At 36.4% G+C, this 10,899-nt stretch overlaps 2 protein-coding genes across 3 annotated transcripts; one reads left to right on the forward strand and one right to left on the reverse strand.

The window, feature by feature from the left end:
- Nucleotides 1-3,283: 3,283 nt before the first annotated feature.
- LOC126802104 (uncharacterized) lies at nucleotides 3,284-7,717 on the forward strand. Of its 2 annotated transcripts, none has more exons than XM_050529652.1 (9): nucleotides 3,284-3,518; nucleotides 4,508-4,617; nucleotides 5,006-5,074; nucleotides 5,277-5,392; nucleotides 5,487-5,541; nucleotides 6,058-6,178; nucleotides 6,763-6,810; nucleotides 6,885-6,979; nucleotides 7,201-7,717. In XM_050529652.1, exons 1-9 carry the CDS (start codon nucleotides 3,431-3,433, stop codon nucleotides 7,300-7,302), a joined length of 804 nt encoding a protein of 267 aa, XP_050385609.1. In that variant the 5' UTR covers nucleotides 3,284-3,430; the 3' UTR covers nucleotides 7,303-7,717. The 2 variants fall into 2 exon arrangements, with proteins under 2 accessions (XP_050385609.1, XP_050385610.1); XM_050529653.1 differs by lacking the exon at nucleotides 3,284-3,518 and adding an exon at nucleotides 3,642-3,776.
- A 457-nt stretch (nucleotides 7,718-8,174) lies between these two features.
- Nucleotides 8,175-9,736, reverse strand: LOC126801651 (nucleoside diphosphate kinase 1). The gene is made up of 4 exons (XM_050529072.1): nucleotides 9,602-9,736; nucleotides 9,172-9,220; nucleotides 8,789-9,020; nucleotides 8,175-8,576 (listed from the first exon to the last, which is right to left on the reverse strand). The coding sequence occupies exons 1-4, from the start codon at nucleotides 9,650-9,652 to the stop codon at nucleotides 8,462-8,464; spliced, it is 447 nt and encodes a 148-aa protein (XP_050385029.1). The 5' UTR covers nucleotides 9,653-9,736; the 3' UTR covers nucleotides 8,175-8,461.
- Nucleotides 9,737-10,899: the final 1,163 nt, after the last annotated feature.

Genomic DNA, 10,899 nt, shown 5'->3' on the forward strand with positions numbered 1-10,899 from the left:
AATAGTAAATATATATAGTTACTCACTGTCCCAATATTATGTTGTACATGAACATTAGTGTAATTGCACGTTAGTGCTATGAATTTAAATTTATACTATAAGAATCAAATGGACTTTTTTCTTGAATTTAAATTTATACATGACTTGATAAGAATAAAATGGACTTTTTTTCGTTTGGAAAGTTGGTCACTTTTATTCTATCTTTTGTCTCTCACTTTATGCCATTTTATAAAGTTTCTACGTGCTATGGATTTGCTTGAGATGCAAGGCAAAATCAGTTGCACGCAACAACTGATATCCATAGATATGTAGATATATAGTCACTAATTAAATAAAGAAGTTGTACGTTGTTGTTGTTCACCAGATAATCAAAATATCTTCTAGTGTTAGAGATTTCCATCCCAGAAACCCTACCATCTTTACCCATTTGGCCGACAGATTGAAACCCTAGCTAGCTAATTAAATTCAAAACCCTACATTTTCCCCCCAACAACCGGACGTGTGTGCCAAGCACTACTTTGTTATTGATCGATCGAGAAGTCAATTACCATATTGAAATCAGAATCCCCGGCCGGCAGTACTCTTGGCCGGTTGCCACCAGTTATGGGATTCTTATTTGTTTTCAGTAATCATAGCGATATCCTTGCCCTTCATATAGATGTGTTAGTTAACTGTTAAATGTCATGTATGGGCGATGGTTAATTTGGGCATTACAGTATTTAACCAGCAGCTTGCAAAAACATAGATCATGAAGTAGTGCAAAATGACACGTTGCAACTGTACGTCAATAGCATAGAAAGTTCATGTTTTAAACCTAATTACAACAGACATAGAAAATGTACATCAAGGTCCGCAGCTTCAGGTACACCCAATTCTTATTTATGCAATTAACAAGGACACCAGAAATATCAAAGTTGTTGTCTCGATCAGCTTATTCTTGCAGTTATGATGATCTCCATCACATTAACTTGCGGACTAATTAAGAAACATGAATACCGAAACTAGCATAATTCAAAATCCAGCCATATAACTGGAATATAGATTATGCATATTAAAGCCTACTGTATAGTCTGTATTCATGCACGGATCTAGGGGTGGGATAGGTTGTCCACCTCATTTTTTTAGAGTGAAAAATTAAGTATATATCAACTACAGTACAAATTCAGTCATTTGTTTTGTTTTTTTTTAAGTTTATTTATTTTGTTTTTCTGGGTTTATTTATTTTGTTTTTTTAGGTTTCTCTATCAACACAAAGTAGATATAATAAATCATTTTACTTGAATTCTGAGTCTTCTATCTTGTTTCAAAAGACATAAGCTATCATTTCATGTTGAAATTATCACTACTTTGCTATGAAGTTTAAAAAAAAAAATTGATTTCGCGTAAACTTATCACACAATATTATTAAATCTTGGATCTGACCATATCTGTATTCGTATAATTTGAGTTGTTTATACCATAGAAAACAGATGGATTTGAAAGACTTGTCACCCATTGGACATTCCACTCTTATTTCACAAAATCTTGGTTCAAGAATCTCAAATAAGTTAGCGACTAAAAAATTTGCCAATGAGACCATAGTTTAGTCAAGATCTTTGGGTATTATTTAGATGCTATAGTCCCCACGACATAAAGATTGACTGATTGAGTGAGGGCTCTGAAGATATATCGACTACTTTGGTGATGTGTTGGAGACCCATGCGTGTGGACCGTTGCTTAAATTTGGAGATGGTAGCAAACTACAAAATGATGTTAGGCCCCGGTAGGGTCTTTTGCATAAATCAATTCCTTGTATCATACTATGGTTCCACGCTTGGCTACATCCCATGTGAAAGTGTTCTTTTTTCAGTTTGCTTTTATATGGGCCTCTTCTTCTTTTTTTGTCTTTTTTTTTTCTCTTTTTGATAAAGGTCAAACTTATGTACTCACTACAAGGAAACTAGTTACATTTGCAATAGGGAAAATGACATTGCACTACTACATGAGTAACTAGAAGGGGAAGAAGAGAAAAGGTTACATAAGTCATGGCCATAACTCGTACAGAGCCTTTTAGGTTACAATTTCAATAACGCAAATTTTTTTGAAATTGGATAAATGATCTCTCTAACTAGTTGGTTCGATACTTGAGTCATATTCAAGTGTTTGTTCTTGAGATATCTCGACACTTGCGCACCCGTCTAGTAGTTATTGTGTAGTTGTCCAACGAAAAGTTGAGAGATAAAGAAACAAAAACAAAATGAACAAATTTATCGTTTGCAATTTTACTCACTTGTTCATGATTAAATTACGGGATCCGTAAACGGGTGATTCAATATCAAATTCTCCTCTGGGAGCCAAAGCCACAATAACCTCTAAAACTTGATGAAATTTTTTAAAGGTCCTTATCCGGCTTAGAAACTCAATGCTTATATTCCTTAAGCCAAACAAGGCCTTGGAGTGTGCGAGGATTCAACACCTTAAACTTGCTCCTTTCCTTGTGTTTACCGAACAATTGAAATGCACCAATTTCCAATCGAAAGCCATAAAATACACTCTAGAACACTCTATATTAGTTCATTTCTACTACGCGTCAACCTCTCCCATCGATCACTTCAAACCGATCCACTCTTTCAATATTCTGAACAAGACCGTTTCTCATCACATCATGAGAATAATTATTCAGTCACATATGTGTATACACATGAGTTACAAAATAATACTGTCACATGTAGAGACAAAACTATTCAATGGGTATCATCGATTAGTAACTTATGTTTACATGCATTTCCTAAACATTAAATGTGTATCATATGTCCTTTCCTAATTAGTAAGATTCTACCTTTTTCTTCCTTTTTTTTTTTTTACAGAAACTAATAATACCTGCTCAATATAAAAAAATGATTTTCTGTCACCATCACATTTTCTGATTCCGTTACTCTCGAAAATCAAAAACCCCCTCTTAAGGGATTCTGAGAATTTCACGACCGAGATCGGAGACAGCGCAGCCGGTTTTTTAATAATTACTCCGATACTTTTACCTTTTTCTACAAAAACGACGAACAGTAAAAGTAAAAATATGTTTTTTCGTAACCTCCACTCTTCTCTCTCTCTCTCTCTCTCTCGCTCACCCAACTCTCATGCTCTCTCATTCTCTCTAAAACAAGAAAGAGAAACAGAGCTGCGTAACCGACTCTCTCCTCTCTCTAATGGAATCCCACTCCCATATCCTCACCTGAAACCCTAGCTCCCTCTTTTTCCTCTTCAAGATTCTCTCCCGTTCTTCCAAGAATCCACCTCCTCTCTCTCTCTCGCGACGTAGAAGAAGCTTCGGTTCGCACGCTTCTCTTGCAGTCCGGCGATTCACGGCGGCGGGCGGCGGCATTTGCGGTTGCGGCGAGGAGGTGTCTCTGGGGGTGGATTTGATCGGTTATGGTGTAGCGGAGGAGTTAGTATGGACGATAGAGGAGGCTCGTTCGTGGCGGTGAGGAGGATTTCGCAAGGTCTCGATGGCCGTGGCAATCCCTGCCATTCAAGTTCTGGTACTACTTGTTTGTTTGTCTCTTCTTCCCTTCTTTCTTCATTCATTCTTCGCTTTTCTATTTAATGCTGACTCGCTCTCTCTCTCTCTCTCTCTCTCTCTAGACTTTTAAGACTGTTGAGCTGTTCATCCATTTTTACAAATAAAGAAAAAGAAAAAGTAAAATCGGAACGTAGATCTGGTAATCAAATTGTTCTGCTGCGACTGTCAGCCGAATCTATCACTGACTTGATGTTCTCTGATATTATCAATTGCTGGGGTTCGTCTATTTATTTCTGATTTTTTTTATAAATATTTTGTATTCATTTCTGTGTGTGTTGTAGTGTTTTATGCAAGGTTTAGTTGAATTGGAGCTCTGCTTTTGTCACTACAGTTGCTTGTTTATGCTTGATTTAATTAGAGTTGATTTTGTTGAACTGTTGATGATAATATGCCATCGAGGTTGCGATTTCAATTATTTGAACTATCGATGATAAGATCAGTGAATAACGCCACAGGATTAGCTCATCAATGCTGTTGGTTTACCGAATTTTGATGTCGCAAACTTTTATCGTACAACTTCAATGGTTTGTGGTACTGATGATTGGAAGGCAGAGTTTGATTCATCTTGATTATCTTAGTCGTATGGATGTGGAGCAATTTGTGAATTGAGAGCTACTTTTCGAATATCCTTGTGATTGTAGGGTTCAAGTCTATGTTCGCAATTGGAAGATTATTTGTCTGCTACTGATTGTGTGTATCAACTTTTTTTTTATCGAGTTGTCTACCTGCTTTATCTGCTAAGTTGAAAAGCTGTGGTTGGTGGCATGGATGAAGTACTTAACATCTCTATTTAAGCTGATTTGAAATACCTAGAAACTGTACAATGTCTGTTTTTGAAATAGCTAGAAACTTGTATGGTTGCATAAGTAGAACATGCGAGCTCCTTTTTAAGGATTTGCAAATTCTACTACGTTATTGACTTATTGTCTGGCTTTTCCTATGTTACAGCGGAGGTTGTGGCAGGATCAGCAGCTTGGCTTGGCCGGGGACTTTCTTGCGTGTGTGCACAGAGAAGAGAGAGTGATGCTCGTCCTTCCTTTGATCTAACCCCTGCCCAGGTAACACATGCTTGTAATTGGATAAACTTGCAGTTTATGATAAAATAGCATCTATTTATGATAATATGGCTTAGGATATCTTTGTTAGATACAAGTCTTAGTTTAGTAGGGATAATATTGTTAATCCTCCAATGATTACTGTAAAGACCCAAAATTTCAAGAATGGAAAGTTTACAGTTTCCTTTTTCTCTTCTTCCATACATTTTCTGCTTATTATGTGAGGGATTTGCATTAGTAAAACTATCTACATAAACAATTGGTAGATGTTTACAAGATCCAGTAACTTTACTATGTTGGTTCTGCTCCGTTTGCTTTAGTTGCCAACCTGTTAATACATATCATTCCTCCTGATTCTTGACTTTCTTTCTTCCTCCTTAAATTCTCTCAGGAGGAATGCTTGTTGAAACTACAAAGCCGGATAGATGTTTCCTATGACAGTTCAGTCCCTGAGCACCAGGTATATATATTTTCATGGAGTTTACACAATGACAATGAATCTGTTCTCTGTGTGAGTTTACACAATGACAGTGAATCTGTTCTTTTTGTGTTTACACAATGACAGTGAATCTGTTCTCTTTGCATGGGTTATAATTTCTCAGCTGTGCACATAGTTCATCCTCATACTTTGATAAATACTTACCTGGTTCATAATACACCAGGAAGCTTTGAGGGCCTTGTGGAGTGCTGCATTTCCAGAGGAAGAACTTCGTGGTTTGATATCTGAGCAATGGAAGGAAATGGGATGGCAAGGAAAAGATCCATCAACAGATTTCAGGTAGACCCGGTACCTCTTGTTGTTTAAACAATACTGTACCTCGGTTTTTCCTTCATATTGGTTTACTTACCGTTGATGTTGTAATTTTCTGTAGGGGTGGTGGTTTTATATCATTGGAGAATTTGTTGTTCTTTGCTAGGAATTTCCCGGTACGTCCCCTCTATACATATGCATGCTGTGTTTGTAAGCCAGAACAATCCTTTAGAAGATACAAGATAATAAAAGGTATTTATCTCAATGTGATTTCTAGCTGAAACCTGGAGAGAACATGTAAAGGTGACACACACTCTGCTAGCGAAAGATCTAGAAAAGCCTTTATGTTGTGTTCCAAATTTATCTTGTTCTTCTTACCAAATAAGTTTATCCCCTGCAAGCATGTAGGTGACAGTAAAAGAGAGAAGTATTGAAACCACCTATATATTTCATTACACTATGTCCTGTGGCTGATGAATATCAGCAGTCGTCCGATGACTGTCTCACTTTGCTGGTCTTATCTTGTATTCATTTCTATGCTATGAGCCTACTTTTCTCTCACTCTGTGGATGCATCTGTTCACATGTTCTTGTTCTTTTTGGTTATTTCAAAGTTGAAGCTCATAGGGAACTAGATTTGGTCTATCTTATAAGCATCTTGTGTCTCATTGAAAGTTAAAACTTTCATTGTAGAAATCTTTCCAGGATCTTCTTCGAAAGCTAGAAGGTGAAAGGTCAGTGTGGGAATACCCATTTGCCGTTGCTGGTGTTAACATTACATTCATGCTTATTCAGATGCTCGATCTTGAAGCAGGTTGGTGTTTTTCTTGATCAATGTTCATCTTGTTTTGAAGATATGTTCCCAAAGTGATAGTCTCGGGAATTGTGATTTATAATAGCATTGCCATGTCAAAATTAATCGCTGCTTGTTTTTCATTAACTTGTTTTGATACGGTGCAATGAAAAATCTGATTTCTCCTATTAACTGATTTTTTAGCATGATATTGCCTGTCTCTGGATTGTGCTATTCATTTTAAGACCTTTAGGTACATATGGCAGTTGGACGTGAGTTTTAAACAAAGTACCAACAATATGTTTGGCTTATTAGATTGCTTCAATTATATGTTTCTTCAAAATTTTGTTCAATTTTACCCCTTGTATCGTGGTAGATGAGAGATACAGTAAATTGAAACATATGCTTCAGTTATATATTTCTTCAAAAATTTGTTCAATTTTGCTCCATGTATCATGGTAGATGAGAGATACCGTAAATTGAAGATGCAGAATTGTCTAGGGTCCATGCACATGTTTTCATATGATTTAGAATGTCTTGGTTATAAATAATTGCTTTCTTTTTCTAAAAGCCTTTCATAAGTTATCTGTGGGATTTATGTGCAGTTAAACCGCGAACACTGGTGGGAGCAATATTCTTGAAGTTTCTTGCAGGTAACTTGTCCTTAACTAGGCTTATAATTGTGATAACGCTCAATATATACTAATATCGTTGTTATTTGTGACAGAAAATGAATCAGCATTTGACCTTATATATTGCATCACGTTCAAGCTAATGGACCATCAATGGCTTTCTATGCGTGCTTCTTATATGGATTTCAATGTATGCATTACCTCCTTTCAACATATCCTTTGGCTGTTAGTTAATCCTTCTGATTATCACTAGGGCTGTGATAGTTAGGGAAAACAGTTTATTTTATTTCGGTGATTTTATTTGTGTTTTAACCTGATTTTTGGGTTGGGTGGTTATACAGTTTAAGGATTTCATTTTTAGACAATAATTTTGCTGACATGATTGCCTTCATTACATTTTGTTGTTTACAGACGGTGATGAAATCCACACGACGGCAGTTGGAAAAAGAGCTTCTCTCTGAAGATGTAGCACGGCTGGAAGACTTGCCCTCATACGGCCTACTTTCACGATAGTGTAGTAGCTTCTTCTAGAGTCTATAAATCGGTCTGTCACAAGTAGTTACATGATTGTCGACAACACTGTTATTTCTCTAACTATCCGATGGTGTTTGTACATGACCCGAACCCCCTGAGATTTGCCTTCTGCAAGTCATGATTCCCTGAAATGGTTTTTGGATTTTAGTTTCCCAGAGTTTTTAAAGAGGGCAGAACCAGGTCTTGATTTGATTCAGGTTTGAAATACAGAAAATATAATCTCATACGTTTGGCGTTCACCAGAGCATCCCATGGCCTTTCGGGGGTTTTTAAACATGTGTAGAGGTATGATTACCTTGTCTAGGATTGTGGACTGGGATTCTGTTATGGCTTTTTAAGTTTTGGAGTGATTTCTGAAATATTATTATTTTGATAACTGATAATTGATAATCTGTGAGCACGAAATTGTGCACTTGGAAGCCCCCTTTTCTCTGCCTGCCCAAAAAAGAGAGGTAGAAAAAGAGCTGTTTTTCATAATTCAGAGCTTTCAGCTATTATGTGTTTGAGTCTCTGAGTAATCCTCAGAAACGTCAATACTTCTTAAGCAATTTTTCTAACTACCAGTTGGAAGTCTTGAAGCCATAATTTATCTGAAAATAAGTGGCGAAAGATTATCTTCTAGACGTGATTCTTTTACTTTTTTTGGCTCAGCAAAAAGGAACTCTCGATTTGATTTCGCTTCTTCTTAGCTCATTGCATGGTGATAGATTCCCAGACGCAAGAATGCTTGGTTTTGAATTCGAGCAACTTTGCGTGAAAGTTACGAGCCTATTTCATTTCATTTGCACTCTTTTTATGACCGAGTTGACATGGAAAAAAAAAAGGAACTTCCGGCTCCAAGAATCTTAGGAGACAGATAAACGACGAGTCTTTTTTAATTTTGCCATTCTAACTTGATTCCAATGTTCACCATGTGGTAGCAAATTACCAACGCTTAAACCACACTAGATCAAACTTCATAACAAAGCATTTAGATGGGAAGATAGTACACACTCAACCAGAAGCAGTAGAACAAGCTTAACGTCTCAGCCTTACTAGGCAACACCGATACTTAAATAGAAACCAAAACTAACATAGTGAACCACGGAGGAATGGAAAATAGATTATCATCAGCGGCATCTAGAGACGGCCAATTTTACTACTCATAGATCCAGGGGCTAACACTGCTCTGCCAGTGAGTAGGGCCTTCGGAGAACCACAGTGCAATCTCTTTCCTTGCACTCTCAACTGCATCACTTCCATGAATGATGTTCCTGCAGGCAACAGAAACATTGTCAAGCTGCTGTCAAGCAAACACTCTTTTTTATTGTACTGTCTAAGGAATTGAATACCATCTAACTAAAACGGTAAATGGTTTCAAAATGCAGCAACCCTTTATATTAACATTCAAAAGAACAAGATTTGCAAATACATCCTAGTCATCATTATTAGCTACTGAAATATTTCAAGCAATAATATGAATTACCTGCCAATATCAATAGCAAAATCACCACGGATAGTTCCAGGGGCAGACTCAGCAGGGTTTGTGGCTCCAATGATCTTTCGGCCAGTTAAGACAACATTCTTACCCTCCCAGATCATAGCAACAACAGGTCCGGAAATAATATAATCAACCAAACCACTGAAAAAGGGCTTTGCAGACAAGTCTGCATAGTGCTTCTCAGCAAAAGACCGGTCCACCGTGATCAACTTCAAGCCTGAATACAAACCACCAAAGTTATTAAAATCATAGTCCAGATAATGACCTTGATGTAAGCACCTAAACCAATTCACTATCCACAAGTAGGACAAGGTCAAAACACTGAAACATTCCGTGAAGTTTAAATTTCAATCTGAAACAAAAGTTACCTTTCAAATAGAAACCCTTCTTCTCAAACCTGCTGATAATCTCACCAACCTGAAACAAACACAATTTTCTAAGAACAATTGAAAACTTTATAACTACAAATCCAACGAAGCCCAAAAAAAAAATGAATTTAACATAATCAGAACTACATACATGGAAGTACAATCCCAGTTCAAAATTCCTAACTCTATCTTGATCTACAGACCCCCAAAATAAAAATGCACAAGTCTCCTCTGATTTTCCAAAGCTCTCACACAAATCAAACACCATATACATAACTAATCACCATCAGACTCATACACAAAGTTCAAATCTATAAAACAAGCTAAGTAAAACCCAGATAAGATTTGTACAGTACGCTACTAAAGCTACAAAATTTAACAATAACCACCAGTAAAACAAGGTGATTAAAAACAAAGAGAGAATGATTACCAGGCCCCTCTGAACGCCATCAGGCTTGATCATGATGAAAGTTTGCTCCATTCTTTTGGCTAATGATTTGTATTAAGGATGAGTTTAAACCTTCAAGAGAGTGAATGGTGTGGAGAGTCTTCCTCTCTAGCGGCTTTATATACAGAACCACCCAAAACTATAGAAAACCCTAAACGCAGGAATATCCGCTATTTTCTCGCCACGTTTCAGGAATCTATTACATTTTACAAGGGCCACGGAAGTGGAAGGCCCAATAGCTGTCTAGCTCTCCAGAATCATTAGGAGGTCTACTTGTGTTTGCCTGTGCCCCGGCTGGATGTACCGTTTGTAACCCAATTTGACGTTAGTGGCTTATTAATGGAATCTTGATAAGCTTAGAGCTACTACTCTTAGGTCTTAACATACAAAAGCCCAATATTTGATTTCTTGAGGTCTGCTTTTGAATTTGTAGATTAGAAGAATATCTTCTATTAATAAAGGCAGAAAGAGAGTTGAATAATTAAGGTTTTGAATTTCCTAAAACACCCGTTATTTATTAAAATCTAAAATTTATCTTGTTATGGTTTTAAGGATAATATTATAATTTAGAAACTATAAAAGTAAAAAAAAGAATAGAAGGAGAAAAAGAAAGAGAAAACAACGATTATACAATTCAGTTTAAATAGATAATAATTACATATTTGAAAAAATACTACCCACTATAGGTTTTATTTTTATTTTTCTACAAAAAAGAGAGAGTAAATAACACACATGGGCATGAGGCTAGTATTTTTTTAAGGGCAAATGATCTTATTAATGTGTCACTGTTTTTTTTTCTTGCTTAGATTGGTGTTTTTGTTCTTTTCTTTAATCAAGTGATGAGTCCAATTACAAGGCTTGCGTGTTGCTAGGGCCAAGAGAAACTAATATAAAGAGCACCGGTCTCCACCATGATCAAACTAGAAAGAGCACGGGTAAGTTATTCTAAGTGAATAATTAGCAAATTTTTATGTGTATTTCCGTAACGCTATAACACATTTTGTAACTCAATTTGTACAAGTTGTAGGACTACGATTCAGGAGGGTGCATTGTATTTGGATTTATGTGGATTTATTTTAATTGACAGACTTTTTAGAAAGTCCACGTACTCCTTAAAAAGTTCACAGACTTTCATAAAATTATTAAAATCATTGACTTTTTTTGACTGATTTTCTATAGATTTTTTAGTACTCATAAAAAGTTTAAACTTGTTCCGGGAGAATTACTATTCTACCCTTGTGTGTGTCTTAGCCTAATAGGTTTCCTGTTAGGAGATAGAT

Source organism: Argentina anserina, chromosome 7 (genome assembly GCF_933775445.1).
Source record: "Argentina anserina chromosome 7, drPotAnse1.1, whole genome shotgun sequence".
Lineage (NCBI taxonomy): Eukaryota > Viridiplantae > Streptophyta > Magnoliopsida > Rosales > Rosaceae > Argentina > Argentina anserina.

Excerpts from the sequence above, each read along its gene's own strand:
- LOC126802104 (XM_050529652.1), top strand. The coding sequence starts at position 3,431 with ATGGACGATAGAGGAGGCTCGTTCGTGGCGGTGAGGAGGATTTCGCAA. Across the intron at positions 5,393-5,486 it reads GATCCATCAACAGATTTCAG|GGGTGGTGGTTTTATATCAT; the intron begins GTAGACCCGGTA and ends AATTTTCTGTAG. Across the intron at positions 6,179-6,762 it reads GATGCTCGATCTTGAAGCAG|TTAAACCGCGAACACTGGTG; the intron begins GTTGGTGTTTTT and ends ATTTATGTGCAG.
- LOC126801651 (XM_050529072.1), bottom strand. The coding sequence starts at position 9,652 with ATGGAGCAAACTTTCATCATGATCAAGCCTGATGGCGTTCAGAGGGGC. Across the intron at positions 9,221-9,601 it reads ATGGCGTTCAGAGGGGCCTG|GTTGGTGAGATTATCAGCAG; the intron begins GTAATCATTCTC and ends TGTTTGTTTCAG. Across the intron at positions 9,021-9,171 it reads GAAGGGTTTCTATTTGAAAG|GCTTGAAGTTGATCACGGTG; the intron begins GTAACTTTTGTT and ends GTTTGTATTCAG.